Below are 15669 nucleotides of genomic sequence, written 5' to 3' on the forward strand. Positions count from 1 at the left end.
GGCTCACAAGCATGGCTTTTATTTCTTGCGGGATTCGGAAGAGACCTTTCCTCGTTATCCGTTTCTCTCTTTTTTTCTCGAGGTGTATATTAGGGAAATGAACACATTATGTTGCTGGCATTAAAGTCGGCTTAGTGTGACGTCCTAAGGACTTTGCCTTCTTCATGTCCAACTGGATGTTTGGAATGGCAAAGGGTGTAGATGCAGTGTAAAAGGGTCATTATTACTCCCGGAGCTGAGAATCACAATACAGGAGGCGTTTTACTCTATGCCTGCGTATTTTTCTTCAAGCGGCAATGACGGACAAGATACTAATGCACACATACTCTGTCAAGACAGGAGAACAGGCAAACTGATTGAAAAGTCATAGGTGATGAAGAGACTACAAAGTAGGATTCCCCTCCCTTCCATCCTTCCGATCCTCCTCGGCAATCTGAGGCCAGTCTTTTACCGATTTTCGCCAGCGTGAAAAAGACAAAACGATTAAAAAGAGGGCAACATGATTACCGAAAAGAAAAAAAAAAGGATAGTCCGTCCATAACCATATTCTTACATCGTTTAGCGGTAGGATGGTCCAGAAAAATGAAAACATGCCCAACGCCATAGTGCCGCGTCCATCTCTAGGCATTTGCGTCGGAGCCCTCTCTTCCCTCGATTGCATGGCGCAGAATTCATCGTCCCTACTCCTGGTACGGAACCTAAATCCTTCGCCAAGCAAGGAAAAAGAAGATCAAAACACAAGCCACGCCGCCAGTGCCCATGGTCCACGTTAAATCTCCCACGTACATGTGTCCGTTAAGCAGCCGTTACGAAGCGAATCGAGACTCGCCACCGAGCCCGTCGTGCTTCATTTGTTGTGAATTCGTTGCCGTCGCTATATTAATGGGGTAGAAGGAAAAGTCGGCCGGGACTCCTGAGGAGCAAAGCATGCTGCGCTGCGAATATGCGGCATTACTGAGACAGCATGGGTTGCTTAAGCAAGGAGGGGCTCCTTCTCCGTGGCACCGGGCTCAGTAAACACAGTGGTTTCGAGCTTGGCCTCGTTCACCTTCGGCTCTTCGGTGGGAGGGGCGGGAAAGTCGACCTCCTCAACGTCGGCGGTAGACTGAGCAGGGGCAGGCTTAGGGACGGCCTCGGGAGAGGCGGAGCGGCGACCGAGAAGCTCCTGAGCCTTGGCGCTGTAGTCACCCATATATTGCTTGGTCAGGTCGGTGGCGTGGGCGGTCTGCTGGCTGGCAATAGAGCGGAATTGCTGGGTCTGCTCGCTGATTACGTGGCTGGCATTCTTCAGCTGATTGTCGATGAGCTCCTGGTTGGAGGTATAGACAAGGGGCACCAGAAACAGGGCGGTGACAGCAGTGAGAGCGAGACCCCAAAGAGGCATGATCTTGACGAGATGGTACGAGAGGAAAGCGCCCACGCATGCCTGTGACCATCACCGATTAGCATTTTGCTGCACAGAAGCTGTGCCATGTTCGTGATAGTTGCGGGGCTCGCGGGGGGAAACAAGAAACCAAGGAAACCAGAAAGAAAGAAAAGGACGGTGGGAACGGGGACAGGAACCGTACAGCAGCCGAAGCGCCGACGTTCTCGGCGAAAAGAATACGCTGGGCTTCAATAACGAAGAAGTTGACCAGCTCATGAACGTCTCCTATGGCGGCATCGAGCGTCTCCTTCGACAGAGTATAGTAGCTACGAGGGCGAAGCTGGCTAGTCAGACCGTTGTTCAAAAGGACCTTGCCCGTCAGCTCGGCGGCGACGGTGGTGGCAAGGGCCATCCAGGTCAGCTTGAAGCCATATCGGAGGAGGTCAAGATATCGGGCGGCAACGATGGCGGAGACGATGGATACATATGCGATAGCGGAGGCGCCTATTCATCCAAAAATTAGCTGGTTGTCGGCCTGGGTTGTTTGTGTTCTTTTATCTTCTCCTTTTTCTGAAGTAGCACAGAAAGAAAATGCATGACGTACGAGGGTTCTTCCAAGAGAGGAGTTCAGAGAAGAACGAGTGGTAATGGGTCAGAGGCTGGCCAGTGGCGGCACGGTATTCGGGTGTCTTGCGAGAGGCCACGAGATTGTTGATCTCGTTCGAGGCCTTCGCCGACTCATCTTGGAAGTTCTGAGCCATGGGGCCTGCAAAAGGTGCCAGAAAGCTCTTGGTTAGTCCAGCTCAAGCTTGATGTGGTCGAATGAGAAACTCGAGTACACGACACGGGAACACACGATGCAGCAAAGTGTGCAGGTGGTAGGAGGGGCATAAAACACATACCGTTAGAAAGGCTGTCGTAGGTGGCGGCAGCTTCTAGAATTTGGGTGGTTAGTTAATTATGTCGAAGATTTTTCTTTTCTCGATCTCTGTTTCCTTCTCTGTGGGGTTGGAAAAAAGAAAGAAAAAGTACGTGGGAAGGTTCTGAAGTTATCAGGTTAGCCAAAATTTGGGGTCCCAGGAAAGCGAGAGAAAAAAAGGAGATGAGGGAAAGAAAATACGAGAAACGGTGAAAGGAGGTGAGCTGGGGTGGGCCAGCTAGTGATGCAATTATATGCAACTCGATAAGGACCAAGGGGGGAATGGGGAGGAAACAGAACTTGCGCTCGGTACGGAGTGTCGCCCTTATTATTCTGCACATACCTTACTGTCTTTGGTAGCTTGGGCGTAGGAACCGTTGCCAGCAGGGGCTGTATTCGGGGCGTCAGGGAAATCGGACATTGCAAATCAGATGACGACGGCTCTCGTGGGTGCAAACGAAAAAAAAATGCTGCTGGTGGTGTCGTGTGATACCGGAAGGTGGGAGGTGATATTGATTCCCCGTGAGCAGACGCACTCCGGTCAGTTCGGGGTTTCTGTATTTGGACTGGGAGATGAAAAGAAGGAAACCCGGTGTGAAATGGGAAGTAAACGAGCTTTAAGTGCGTTGTGGCAGTCGGAGTTGAGGATTTGACGAAGAGAGGAGGAGAAAAGAAAATTCTCAGAGTCGTTAATACAAAGTGGTTTGAGTTATGAGGGGAAAGAGGGAGACGAAAAAATGGGGGGAGACACGAGAAACAAGAGGGCGAGGGCGAGCTGTTTCTCCTTTTAGTTACGATTGTGTCGCGGTGGTGACGATGATGCAACTCACACTCACGGTACACTACGTACCTAGGTAGGAGCTGCCCACTTTTATCCTTCCCTAAGGTATGTACGTACTTTACGTACCGTATGTTACGTCGGTAGTGGAGTGCTTTCTGTGCTGCACTGCCGTGGGAGCCTAGCCCAGGGCTTTTTCCAAACGTGCTTTCCGCTAAAGGGACGAGTATGTACAACGTACCAATCCAGGTGAAACAAGTTGGAACTTGGGAGTTCTTTTCCCCCAGTCAGAGCCAGCTCTCGAAAAGCTGTACTTTCGAGGCTACTTTCTCAGCTATCAATAACTACGTCGATAGCATACAGGATATTTTGGAACTTTCCTCACTGTATTCGTAGTGCATGTGCATCACAGGTACCTCCATCTAGAGGCAGCTGGGACGAAACCATGACGCCAAGTACCTAGTTACCTAAGCTAATATATTCCTGCATGCACCATGGGCATCCATGATAAGCGTCATCCTCGGAGAATAACTAATTACCTGGTAAGGTAAGGGACCTCATTATTACGTAGGATCCTGAATTGCTGGAAAAGTTACCTATGCGACACCTCTTATCTCCCCCACTTTAGTCGTAATCACATGTCAACATAATGTTCATGTGAAGGTAGGACCAGGAGAAAATAAGATACTGCAAAGAAAAAGAAAAGAGGCAAAAACAAAAAGGCCCTGAGATCCTGTGATCCTATGTCTCTTTCCTCACCGCAGATACAACCAGGAAAGCAGAAGAAAAGAAAAGAAAAAGGAACTGGTTCACTACACTTCGCTCAAGAACTCGTGTATGGAGGCAAGTACTGTCAGTGGTCAAAAGAAGCGAAGCGTTCTACGCGATGTGATTATGTAAAGTGCTTCGGTCCTTTTGTCCGGGTCACTGTAGTTACGAAGAGCCGAAGGGAGAAGAACTCGCTCGAAAGCCCTCGCCAAAAATAAACAAATGGTACGAATACGATGAAGATCATCACTTGCGAAATTGTAAACCCTGTTCGACAGGACGCGTCCGCATTAAGAATTCCTTTGCCGTGTTTTGACCAACCCTCGAAATGCACAAGAGGTATATATGTAAACAACTCCCGAATCTCTCATGACACCACATCTTGTCTTCCTCGCGTGTACCAGTACGGGACGGACAAGCCCCGTTCGATTGGCATGTACTTCGTACAACGGACCGACTGCGGGACCGCACAACTGGAGAGTGGCCAGGCCATCAACAAATATGCACAGGTATGCAAGGCCAAACATCCGCATGCCATCTGTCCAGGCAAATGAAGCATCCCACTATGAGTCCAGAGTTATTTATCCATCCCCCCCCCCCTTCACCCCGCTCATGTTCTCCGCCATGCCCAGAATCCTCCCGCCGACGCCGTCGCAGGCGCCGCCACCGCAGTCGAGCTCGCAGTCCGAGCCAACGCGGGAGCCGCACCCGCCGTCGTCTTGGTCGCATCCACCCCGCCGCCTCCCGTGAGCCTGTTGAAAACCCCCACGGCCGCCGACACGGCCTGTGCTGGGTTCGCCGCCGCGCCCTGTGTCGGCACCGGCAGCAAAGAGGAGTCGCCGGGACCCAGGCCGTAGGCTTTTTTCAGACTCTCCAGCTTCTGCTTTGCTTCCTCCGCCTCCTGCTTGGCGATGGCCTCCGCCGTCTTGGCCTGCACCAGCTCCAGAAGCAACACGTCGTGGTCGATTCCCGGCGGTGCGGGTGGTGGTGGTGCTGTGGTGGTTGCGGCAGTGACCGGCCCTGGCGCCATCGTCTCCTGCAAGTGCGGCTGCGGCAGCGACGACGTCCTCTTGCTGAACGAGGCCGCCGGCGTGTGAGCGGGCGTCGATTTGCTTCTGCCCAGTTTCAACTCCCGGAGTCCGCCGTTGGCCGGTGCTGCTGCTCGGGGCCACTCGCTCCCCGCCGTCCTGTTGTTGTTCGTCTCGGCGCGCGACGAGGCCGACGATGTGCGAGTCCTCATCGAGTGGATTTGCCTCTCCAACCTTTGTTTATCCTGGTGCATGTTTCTCGCGTGCGCATGACTCTCCTTCAGCTGATCCTTCAGTGATGAGATCTCTTGGCTCATGTCACAAATGCTCCGGCCGTATTCTTGGCTTTGTGAGACGGCGCTGGCCAGCTGGTCTTTGGCCCGGCTTAGCTCCTCTTGCAGCTGTGACTTGGATCGGATCGTCGATGACCTGCGACGAGCCGTGTCTACCGCTCCAACCGATCCAAATCTCTGTTCAACGACGTCAAGAAGCTGTGACAGTTCTTGCGCCGACGGTGTCGTGTTGACGTCGTCCGCCTCATCGTCATCATCATCGTGTATTGATTTTTCTTCAGGTTCTCCTCCTTCTCTTTGTTCTTTTGGTTTTTCTCCCTTCTTTTGTGCACCGGACCTTTTCTTAGCTTGGTCGACGCTCCTGTCGCTGCCGCTGTCGCTGCCGCTCTCGCTCTCGCTCTTGATCGGTGGAGCGCTCGGTTCTTCCAGCTCAGTGGCCTTCACCTTCACCGTCTCAGCACTCGCCTCAGTGCCGACCGAATCGTTGCTCGCTCTCTTCCGTAGACCTTCGAGAAGTGATCGGACGGCTTGTCTATCTTCTTCACGTTCCTCACGCTCCTTCTGCAATTCGGAGACGAGAAGCGCATGGTTTCGCTGTAGCTCGCTCAACGCGGTCAGGAGGTCTTCGATCTGCGAATGCAGGTTTCGCTCCTCGGTGTTTTTCAAAGTGCTCGTAGGGTTCGCTTGCCTGGTCGACACGGTGTCGTCGGCCGTGGTAGTCGAAGAATCCCGGGAAGCCGCGGTGGCCTCGGTGGAAGCAGAGCTCGCCACGCTGGCGGAGCTGGCCTCCATGGAATTGAGGGTGGAAGCAAGGCTCTGTTTAGACGTGCTCCGCCGCAGCATGCTCAGCGGACGCGACGGGGCGTAGAGGCCGGGGCTGAGGCTGGAAGGTTTCGGGGGCGAGACGGCCCAAATGCGACCGAGGAAACGGGACGCCGCGGTGGCCACGTCCGACGTGCGGGCGGCGTTGGCGGTCGCAATCTGCGCTTCGCGACACCCCTGCTCGAGCTGCAGTAGCTTCTCTCGGCTAACCACGCCGGTCAGGCTAACAAAGTCCTGGACAAACTCGTCGGCGTTGTAATGATAGCAGTCCCACAGGCCACGCGATAGCAGAAGTTGCATGACATCCTCGAGCTCGCTGCAGGCGAGAATACGAGCCTCGTTTTTCCGCATGAGCGACAAGGCGACCCGCATCAGGGTCTCGGGCGCACCCTCGGCGAATATTACGTCGTAAATGCGAAACAGCATGGGGAGCGGGCACGTTACGGCGAAGAAGCTAAGGAACCACTGTGAAACGTAGGCCGGGTCAACCTGCAGGTCCTCCAAGTGCCGCGCCAGGCTTGGCAGAAGCTCGTGCAGGAGCTCACGGAACTGGTAAATGCGGATGTGTAAACCGGACAGATCCGGGAGGAAACAGCTCGTCAAATCGTACCGTTCCATCAATCTGGTCGTTCGATGATCAGCAATCAAAACTCAATTGAACCACCCCGACCGCACTCCAGGTACGTGTGTGGTGTGGCACGGCCTTTTTTTTCCCTTCGTTTTTGGTTTCGCGGGAAAGAAAAAAAAAAGAAGAAAAAAAGGAATAATGGGTCCTTACCGGACCAATACGCAGAATGCTTGTTTGTCCGGCATGTGCATAAGCAACGGGCCGACGAGGAAAGCCAATCCCTGACAATAGCCAATCTTCTGGTCGTAGAGGCTGAAGCATTTCAGCACCTTGCCCAGCATACGCTGGCCATCGCCCTCGGGATCCCTGAACATGTCGACGCCAGGGAAACTCCTCCCCAAGTCCTTGCCGATGATGGGTTCGTAGGGGCTGGATTCCCCCGACAACGTCTCATATTGCTCCTCCAACGCCGCGTCGCGAGCCCCCGCCATGCTCTGCCACACGACGCCTCGTAACGGCGGGGGGATTCCCTTTCGGATCTTGTTGGAGAGGAGGGTGGGTAACCGAGCGGCGGTCTGCTGGTAGTCCTTCACCAGGGCGGCGTAGAACTCAAGGTCGGTCATCGGCGGCGGCGGGAGCATCGAGTACCGCAGGGCCGGCGGGGTCGGCCCGTTGACCATCTGTCGCAGCTGGGCCATGGAGGGGGGCCTCGGTCGTGGAGAAGATGACGAGACAGAGGGTTCGGCGGCTCGGACTTTAACGCTTTTGGGGTTCGTAGCCAGCTTGGCGTTTTCTTTTTCGAGCATTGCCAGTAGCATAGCCGTAGACTACAAAGCCGCGCGCAAAAAAACAAAAACCTTTGTCAGTAGGTGGGATGGCAAGACACCGCGTAGCGAAGCGAGCGGGATAGAAAGAGGAAGGGGGGGGGAAGGAGGAAAAAAGAATGATAGCAGGAGAAGAGGGGGACAGAAACGAACCCTATCTGTATCCTCGTCTTTTGGTTCTTCAGCTTCGCTCTTCTGAAGCTGCTCCCAATTCACCTCCTCGGACACAGAGGAGCGGCGGTTTCCCTCCTCTGATTCCTCTGTCTGTTGTTCCTCCTGTTGTTTCGCCTCCTCTCGGTCGCGTTCCTCACTCTCTGACAGCTCGTCCTCTATGCTGCGGATGCCATTAGGAACCGAGAGAGGGGTTGAAAGGCCAACCGAGTCCTCCTCCTCTTGACAATGTACGTCTGAATACCCGCTCTCTCCTCCCGCAACTTCGGATAGAGGCGTGGATAGAGGTGTCTTGTCGAGTCGTACCGTGTTCGGTCGTTGGGGGGTGGAGACGTTGGCATCGGCAAAAGTGGTGTCGACGGTCAGGGAAGGGGGCTCGGAAAGTCGGACGGTGACCATGGAATCGTGGGTTATCTTAGATGTCTCGTCCGAGTCGCGCGTCGGAGACTGTTCATGGAGGGGAGAGGTGTTGGTATGCATGGCCTCCACTGGCGAGTCATCAGGGACTCGTCGCCCAGGCTCGGTCTCCATGGTTCAGGGTGGTTCTGGATCGCGTCGTCATCCGCCAGTCGTTCAATTAGGGAGTAGGCGAGCGGGCAATGGAATGCTGAATGCCCTCTTCTCCCTTGTAGATCCGGGGCCTTTCTACCAACAAGCGACGGCCGAGGAGACGGGTGCCCGTTACACGAAAGGAGCTATCAGGGCAAAGAAAGGTTGAATTTTTATCGACACCCGCCAGCAAAGACCTGCCGAAATGGCGGGAGACGAGATTGTTGTGATGTTTTTGCCGCTCCTGCCGAGAGGGGGATTCGCGGTTGTCGATCGTCGAGGAGTCGGTCTAGATGTTCTGTTCGTTGGTGCTTCCTGCAGTTTCACGCCCCGTGCTGATAGATTGATGTGCCAAGATTCACTGAAACACGTCGTCTTTCTCTTGGACCTGTTGGCAAGGTGTGATCGGATAGGGTCAAGTTCAAAAAGGCATAATAGCGCTGTTGTTCCTGGTGCCTTTTTTTTTCTTTCTTTTCTTTCTTTTCTTTCTTTTCTTTCTTTTCTTCTTTCTCCTCTCTTTTTTTCGTTTCGTTGATTCGTCCAGTTCGGTCGATCGACTTGAAGATCGGAAAGAAGGCTTGCTCTTTAGGACAATCACGCTCGCGATTCATGGATAATGTAGGAGATGGATGAAAAGTACGTGAAACACGCTGATACTACTAGAAAACTCCACCCAAAATAACAATTCTATGAGGTTGGTATGTATATATAAAGGGGGAGAAAAGAGAGGAATCATTAACAACTTCCTCGTCTTTGGTTCCCTTTGGTTTGCTTGAAGACGAATGGGGAACCGGTATTGGGCAATGGGGGGGTCGTCAAATTTCCCCCATTACCAACTTCTAACCCCTTATTCGTCCCCTCAAGGCTGATTATTCGGGAGCTCAATGAACTTTGGGAAAGCCCCCGTATCCTCTATCTCCCAGAACGTACTAGTACAAGAGCACGTCCCCTGCAGCGTGTGCATGCTTGCCGAAGCCTCTCCCCGTCCCCCAACCCAAGTGCCTAAAATGCAGGTCCCATCTCCAAAGTGACCCGTGTCATCGTCCACGAATGGTAGCCTGTCAGTAAAAATGGGGGGTTATCAAAGGAATGCTTGGAGCTTGGAGCCCACAAACTCGAAGCCCTCTCCTCTCACGGAATATTTTGGGGCCCAGCTCGATTTCTGACCCCCAAGAGAATAAACAATAAAGAAAGATACGTCCGCGAGTCTGTGGATTCGACGGACCCTCGACTCTCTATCCGTACTTCATGTCGTATTTGCACGACGAGGACATCTAACGCTTCCGTCTTTTCCTCAAACCGTTCAAAATAGCCGTAGGCTGGTGTCTAAGGTAATTACCGGATGAGAGACTCATACGAGTCTGTCGAACCGGCAGTTTTTCTAACCGCCGATATGACGCATACTACTATCTTGAATGAAATACGTTCCCACGGGATACACAAAACACCCACTCCATATTGGAGTTTCATGCACATATACCAAAAGTTTCCTCAACGCCATAGGCCATGAATCCCGATTTTCCGACAATTTTCCTCTGCATCGCTGCGTGTTCTTGGTGGCCTTTCCGCCTCTCGCAGCATTGGTATCGATCATAGATTTACCCCCAGACAGACACGCTCGCTGGCAGCAAGACTGTACGTTACACAGGCAGTACGGGCGGGCAGCAGCACAGCCACCATATGGTCGGTTCTCAAAGGTCATGAGGGAACCGCCGCTGAAGGTTGGTGATCACTTGTGGTAGCAGGCGCTTGCGTGGGGCCCTGAAAATGGGAAACGACGGGACTCCCCTGCAGTCCCAGCATCCTCTGCCCTTGAACTTGACCAGTACCCGGGTGGCCTTGCCCTTGCGGGCGCTGGGCCTGGTACATCGATTCCCTCTTGGCGTCGACGCCGGGAAACAGAGACTGCAGTTTCGTGTATAGGTCCGTTATCAGCTTTATTCTCTCCTCCCGATCCGCGGTTGGATCTATCCTCCTGTCGTTCGAGTCGGACCCGGCCGGTGGATTCTTGATCTTCAGGTTCATGTTGAGCGGCGGTGGTGTAAGATACGTGGGATAGGGTGGGACCTGGACAGACGCTTTGCGATCAGCCAGAGCAGCCAAATAGCTCAAGTTTCCCTGTAGCCGGCGCATGCACCTGGATTGATTCGTAGTCAGCCATCGAACACAGCGAAACGCCGGACGAAAAGAACCCGGGAAAGAGACCTACTGGGTATAGTCATGGTGCGCCATGGCTTCTTCTGGTGTGGGCTTCCTGTTCTGGTCGGTTCCGCCGGCCCCTTCTCCAGCCGCCGCAGCCGCCTCTTTCTTCATGTCTTGCATCACCTGCTGCAGCTGTATCGACTCGTAGAGCAACTCCTGGTTGATACTGAGCAGCAAAGAGAATTTCTCCTTTTCCCTCGACTCGGCACCAGGGCTGAGAGGTGTAGAAGCAGTCGATGAGCCGTTGACGTTGGCGTTTTGTGAGTGGGAAGGGAAAGTAGGCGTCTGAGGTGTTGTGGCATGGCTCGTGGGTGCTTGCTGGTTCGTCGGGGTCTGGCTGTTTGAGGGAGGCTGTGGCGTTGCACGCTGCGCTTGCTGCTGCTGCTGCTGTTGTTGGTGCTGATGTTGACCTTGCGAGTGCGCCATACTGTTCGGTGTCCCTTGGGCGATACTCGGTGGCCTTTGTGGGGTGGCCAGGCCGCCAGCACCGGCGTGATGTTGTTGCTGCTGGTGTTGCTGCTGCTGTTGCTGATGTTGCTGATGTTGCTGCTGTAGAGCTTGCTGCTGTTGCTGATGTTGCTGATGTTGCTGATGTTGCTGATGTTGCTGATGTTGCTGATGTTGCTGATGTTGCTGCTGTAGAGCTTGCTGCTGTTGTTGTTGTGGCTGGTGTGATTGTTGCGGTTGTTGTTGTTGTTGATGATGTTGCTTGTGTTGTTGTTGTTGCTGCTGCTGCTGCTGCTGATGTTGTTGTTGTTGATGCTGTTGCTGTTGCTGTTGCATACGCTGCTGCATCAACTGTTGCTGTTGTTGAAGTTGGTGATGCTGCTGTTGCCGTTGTGGACTCATCGCGGCGTTCATGGGGAAGCCAGGCATACCGCCGCCGGCCATGTAATTAGAGGGGAATTGTTGCGCCGCCGACGTCGGCAGATTGCCGCCGTAGGCATTGGCTTGGAACTGGTGATTCTGATACGGGACTGGTAACCCAGAGACGTCAGCTTCTGTAGTGATTCCACACATAGCAAGTGCACCCCGTTGATGTGGCTGGATGTGGCGGGATGCGACGAGGCGCTCGTTCCCCCACTTTCGACGCCGGCTATAGTGGTCGCAAAAGCGGAAACCACAGTTTCCTGACAACAGTTGCAAAGGGTAACAAATACAAAGCGAGGAAAAGAAGAAGACGTCAACGGGGGGTTGAGGCGGGTTGGGGTGGAGACAGGAGTCGGGAGTCGGGAGTCGGAGTCGGCGCCGACGCGGCGGCGGACATCGGCCGTAGAGGTGAAACACGAGAGATATGGGAAAGTCGATGTAGGAGGACACGAGCGAGAGGCAGAGAGAGTACGAGATGGGGGGGAGGCACAGCAACAAAAGGACAAGCAAGCGCAAGGGGCCACTTACTCTGTCCATTAGTGGGCATGTGCGGCATGGCGGTCGTCTGCATCATGGCTGCTGCAGGCCCAGGGCCCGACATCATGGCGGGATTCGGGGCTCCAGCGCCAGGAAAGCCACCCTGGGCGCCAGGCATACCGGAGAACTGGTTAGGGTTGTACATCATCGGCTGACCCGGTTGGGTTGGAACAGCGCCCGGTTGCAGATGAAGGTTTTGGCTGGGATGTGGGGCGGCGTTGTTGAAGGTTGGAGGAACATTGGAAAAGCCGTAGTCGGGAGCGTACATGGCTTGCTGTTGCTTTATTTACTGGGCGGGAAGGCCAGTGGTCTTGGCCCCAGGGATGGGGGGGGCCGTTAATTCCAATTAGGTGGACTCAGCACAGACTCAGAGAGACACGGGAGAGCTCCCGGGGGGGTGAATAGAGAGGCGGGCCCCTGACACGGAGGTGTGAACAGGACCGACCGTTCAGCAAGCCAGCAGCCGCAATAAGCAGTTGGTGGTGGTGGTGGTGGTGGTGGTGGCGGCGGCGGCGGCGGCGGTGGGTGGTGGTCTGGCGGTTGAGGGTTGCTTGCGTACTCCGTACTCCGTAGACAAATTGCTGACTGATATGCTGGGCGTCGATGACCGCAAGAGTCGTACGGATACAGAGTGAGGTCGAGTTTCAGACAGGAACGCCTCCGACTGCTATGATTCGTCAGGAGGAGGATATGTACTTGGCAGCGCTAGATACAACCATGTATACGTTGTAGGTACACAAGCAAGGGCGCGTGTTTTGGTCGTGGGTGGTCGTTCGTTGATGAGATGCGTAGGAGGCGCGTCCTTGTCTCTCCCGAGTGATACTACTTGCAGCCGCCCGCAGGATAAGGTAGATAGACAGTCGCCAGACTAAAGGGGGTGTGTACAGGGGGGTGTGGAAAGGCGGGGAAGATGGAATGGAGGTTTAGGATCGTGACCAAGGCGGTCCAAGGCAGGAGACGAGACGGTGCTGGAGTGAGGCAAATGAGGGTGAGGCGCCTGGGAGGGAGGGGCGGCCAAGGGGAACAGGGATTGGGGGATAAAAAAATCGATAGATTTTGATCGACCTGGCGCTGGAAGTTCCAGGAATCTCGTAAGGCGACAGCAGATGGGGGCTTTGTCGCGTGGGATGCGGATTTGTGATGGGTATCCGTACGTTGTGTCGCGTGTCTTGTCTTGTCGTGTCATCAACAGATTAAGAACTTCGTTTTCGCTGTGGTGGGAATGAAAGACGAGGGAAAGACGGGGGTGGAAAAAGCAAAGATTTTTTCTTCTTTTTTCTTTTTTTCTTCTTTTTTTTGGCGTTCCCCTCTCTGTATCAAAGGGACACAGTGGAAAAGCCTAAGGTACGTACTAATGAATTGCCTAGCGGCTCCAAAGAGAACCGGCTCTTGTCTACAACGTAAGGTAGCACGATCTAGTACCAAGTACACAGTACGTTGGTCAATCCCCATTCGTCGCTACAGTGCGTTTAGTTTCATTTCAAACAGGTCTAACCTGGACCGGAAAGAATCTCGGCCGGTGACTCGAGACACGTGGGGAGTGTCACTAACAAACAGCACCATGAACAACAACATGGACTGACGCAGAAGTCGAGAAGCTGCGAGGGTGCACTTGGGTCAACGAAGTAAACAAACCATAAAGCCACAGGGACTGGAAATAAATTATCACTATTCCATAGGTTTTGTGGGTCACTGTTTCGGATTCGGTCGTTTGGTTGCTTTGTACGTGTACTGAGAATGATGAGAGAATTATGGACCGGGAGACGTACCTCATCATACACATCGTGTACCGGGTACCAATTGAATATTGTTACCTGGGATTTGAAAGAAGGATTAAGCTTTCTGAAAGAACCAGAGTCTGAAGGATATTTCGTTTCCTTCGGTGCCTTCAACACGTCTTCTTGATGGTGCTTGTAGCTACTAAAGTAAGGAGCACCTGAGGTGAGCTTTCCAAATTCAAGCTACCACACGTGGGAACGCCGCGTTCACCCCCGAACTCCGGCGTCGGCCTCGTCCGCCGAACACAACTACGAAGTAAAGCCCCCAAAACTCCTAACGTCGATGTACCCGTAAGTATCTCGTCCATACTCAACATGTGGGGAGGTACTTCAGTTGTCAGTGGAGCTACCTTATGAGAGAGGTTTACGAGGTACAAAGCATGAGTCGACTCATAAACAGTGTGACTCGTTTCGAAGAAGCCTTCATCTACCGACCTCATCCCATATCACTCTACAGTCAATATACGAGAGCTCGACATTTCTGTTGTTCTCTTGTTCTCTTGTTTCAATTCAAGAAGAACATAATAATAATAAAAGGAGACTCAAGAAAAGATGTCGCCGTTCAACCTGCAAACCTGTGCGCGGAAAAATATCCTAGCACTAGAACCATACCGATGCGCGAGAGAGTGAGCCAGCGTCCCTGAAGAACGTCTCATGGGCGGACGAACTAATTCAGCTTAATCCAGTGACTACAAGGACGATGGTACAAACATCCTCCTAGATGCGAATGAGAACGCATACGGGCCGTCCCTCCAGCCGGATATCTCTCAAGCCGACCTGAACGTCGACTTCCTCGGCCTCCACCGGTACCCTGATCCTCACCAGGCGGACCTCAAGCAGCTGCTGTGCAAACTGCGTAACACCCACACTCACACGTCCAAGGACTTGACGCCCGACAACCTTTTCGTCGGTGTTGGCAGTGACGAGGCCATCGACGCCCTGTTCCGCTGCTTCTGCGTCCCCGGCAAGGACCGCATTCTAACCTGCCCTCCCACCTACGGCATGTACTCCGTCTCGGCCCAGGTAAACGATGTCGGCCTAGTCAAGGTCCCGCTACGACCCGCTCCCGAGTTTGGCCTCGATACAGACGCCGTCCTCGAAGCCCTGGGCCGCGAGGAGAACGTGAAACTGGTCTACCTCTGCAGCCCCGGCAACCCCACCGCCTCCCTGCTCGCCAAGGACGACGTCCGGAGAGTCCTCGAACACCCGACCTGGAACGGCGTCGTCGTCCTGGACGAGGCCTACATCGACTTTGCCCCCGACGGCACATCCCTCGCCGAGTGGGTACTCGAGTGGCCCAACCTCGTCGTCATGCAGACCCTCTCCAAGGCCTTCGGCATGGCGGGTATTCGCCTGGGCGCCGCCTTCACCTCACCTCCCATCGTCCGCCTCCTCAACAGCCTCAAGGCGCCCTACAACATCTCGAGCCCTACCAGCGCACTGGCGTCCTACGCCCTTTCTGGGAAGGGCCTGAAGATCATGAGGGCGAACCGAGACAAGCTCCTGGCTCAGCGCGAGCGGCTCATTGCCGAGCTGCCCAAGATCCCCGGCGTGGGTCGCCTGCGCGGCGGGACCGCCAGTAATTTCTTGCTCTATGAGATACTCGACGCTTCAGGCGCCCCGGACAATGTCACTGCCCTGGCAGTCTACGAAGCCCTCGCCGAGACCGAGGGCGTCGTCGTTCGTTTCCGCGGCAAGGAACACGGGTGTCTAGGATGTCTCAGAATCACTGTCGGTACGGAAGATGAGGTCACGCGCTTCTTGGGTTCGCTACGGCGCACGCTCGAGGAAGTCCGGGGGAAAGGAAAACAGGCAGGCGAGGAGGAGAAGGAAGCAGCGGCGAATGCTGTCGTGGCATAGAGAAGGAGCGTGAATAAAGAAGTACATAAAGAGGAGAAAGTCGGGTTTCGACGGGCTGTCACTTTGTGTTCGAACTGCTCTGGTTCAATACGGGAAGATCGATTCTTCTTGGCCCGTCCGTCTGTCCCCCCGTCTTGGGTACGGATAAACGTCTGATTCTAGATTCTGGTTCTAGACCGTAAACAATTAATTAGATCGTATTCGAGTGGCCTAGCCCGAATATTCCCACGTCAGCGACTGCGGCGCTCGTTCCGATGATGCATGCCCCTCGCCGGGACTCAAAGCGGCCTCTATTCCGTTCAAGTACGATTTAATGTAGCTAAGAGGATACGCAGT

General features: G+C 54.0%; 5 protein-coding genes across 5 annotated transcripts; 1 reads left to right on the forward strand and 4 right to left on the reverse strand.

The window, feature by feature from the left end:
- Nucleotides 1-812: 812 nt before the first annotated feature.
- SODALDRAFT_99002 (hypothetical protein) lies at nucleotides 813-2885 on the reverse strand. Its single transcript, XM_028615837.1, has 5 exons — nucleotides 2634-2885; nucleotides 2269-2301; nucleotides 1971-2132; nucleotides 1569-1870; nucleotides 813-1426 (listed from the first exon to the last, which is right to left on the reverse strand). The coding sequence occupies exons 1-5, from the start codon at nucleotides 2704-2706 to the stop codon at nucleotides 974-976; spliced, it is 1023 nt and encodes a 340-aa protein (XP_028468359.1). The 5' UTR covers nucleotides 2707-2885; the 3' UTR covers nucleotides 813-973.
- Nucleotides 2886-4441: 1556 nt separating this feature from the next.
- On the reverse strand, nucleotides 4442-8068 carry SODALDRAFT_321882 (hypothetical protein; the record flags this gene model as incomplete). The annotated part of the gene is made up of 3 exons (XM_028609660.1): nucleotides 4442-6596; nucleotides 6753-7369; nucleotides 7520-8068. The coding sequence occupies 3 exons, from the start codon at nucleotides 8066-8068 to the stop codon at nucleotides 4442-4444; spliced, it is 3321 nt and encodes a 1106-aa protein (XP_028468360.1).
- A 1403-nt stretch (nucleotides 8069-9471) lies between these two features.
- Nucleotides 9472-12177, reverse strand: SODALDRAFT_330285 (hypothetical protein). The gene is made up of 3 exons (XM_028611168.1): nucleotides 11687-12177; nucleotides 10296-11265; nucleotides 9472-10223 (listed from the first exon to the last, which is right to left on the reverse strand). The coding sequence occupies exons 1-3, from the start codon at nucleotides 11961-11963 to the stop codon at nucleotides 9785-9787; spliced, it is 1686 nt and encodes a 561-aa protein (XP_028468361.1). The 5' UTR covers nucleotides 11964-12177; the 3' UTR covers nucleotides 9472-9784.
- Nucleotides 12178-13510: 1333 nt separating this feature from the next.
- On the reverse strand, nucleotides 13511-14148 carry SODALDRAFT_99193 (hypothetical protein). Its single transcript, XM_028615838.1, has one exon. The coding sequence runs from the start codon at nucleotides 13911-13913 to the stop codon at nucleotides 13584-13586; it is 330 nt and encodes a 109-aa protein (XP_028468362.1). The 5' UTR covers nucleotides 13914-14148; the 3' UTR covers nucleotides 13511-13583.
- On the forward strand, nucleotides 13556-15599 carry SODALDRAFT_348773 (histidinol-phosphate aminotransferase). Its single transcript, XM_028613386.1, has 2 exons — nucleotides 13556-14099; nucleotides 14160-15599. Exons 1-2 carry the CDS (start codon nucleotides 14026-14028, stop codon nucleotides 15331-15333), a joined length of 1248 nt encoding a protein of 415 aa, XP_028468363.1. The 5' UTR covers nucleotides 13556-14025; the 3' UTR covers nucleotides 15334-15599.
- The last annotated feature ends 70 nt before the right edge of the window (nucleotides 15600-15669 follow it).

The sequence above is a fragment of the Sodiomyces alkalinus genome (assembly GCF_003711515.1).
Source record: "Sodiomyces alkalinus F11 unplaced genomic scaffold SODALscaffold_2, whole genome shotgun sequence".
Lineage (NCBI taxonomy): Eukaryota > Fungi > Ascomycota > Sordariomycetes > Glomerellales > Plectosphaerellaceae > Sodiomyces > Sodiomyces alkalinus.

Bases quoted from the DNA above. Each gene is read 5' to 3' on its own strand.
- SODALDRAFT_99002 (XM_028615837.1), bottom strand. From the start codon at position 2,706: ATGTCCGATTTCCCTGACGCCCCGAATACAGCCCCTGCTGGCAACGGT. The intron at 1,871-1,970 runs GTACGTCATGCA...TTGGATGAATAG, and splicing joins CCTCTCTTGGAAGAACCCTC to GCGCCTCCGCTATCGCATAT. The intron at 1,427-1,568 runs GTACGGTTCCTG...TGATGGTCACAG, and splicing joins ACGTCGGCGCTTCGGCTGCT to GCATGCGTGGGCGCTTTCCT.
- SODALDRAFT_330285 (XM_028611168.1), bottom strand. From the start codon at position 11,963: ATGTACGCTCCCGACTACGGCTTTTCCAATGTTCCTCCAACCTTCAAC. The intron at 11,266-11,686 runs GTAAGTGGCCCC...CTGGGTTACCAG, and splicing joins CATGCCCACTAATGGACAGA to TCCCGTATCAGAATCACCAG. The intron at 10,224-10,295 runs GTAGGTCTCTTT...GAATCAATCCAG, and splicing joins GCGCACCATGACTATACCCA to GTGCATGCGCCGGCTACAGG.
- SODALDRAFT_99193 (XM_028615838.1), bottom strand. From the start codon at position 13,913: ATGAGGTCGGTAGATGAAGGCTTCTTCGAAACGAGTCACACTGTTTAT.
- SODALDRAFT_348773 (XM_028613386.1), top strand. From the start codon at position 14,026: ATGTCGCCGTTCAACCTGCAAACCTGTGCGCGGAAAAATATCCTAGCA. The intron at 14,100-14,159 runs GTGAGCCAGCGT...AGCTTAATCCAG, and splicing joins CCATACCGATGCGCGAGAGA to TGACTACAAGGACGATGGTA.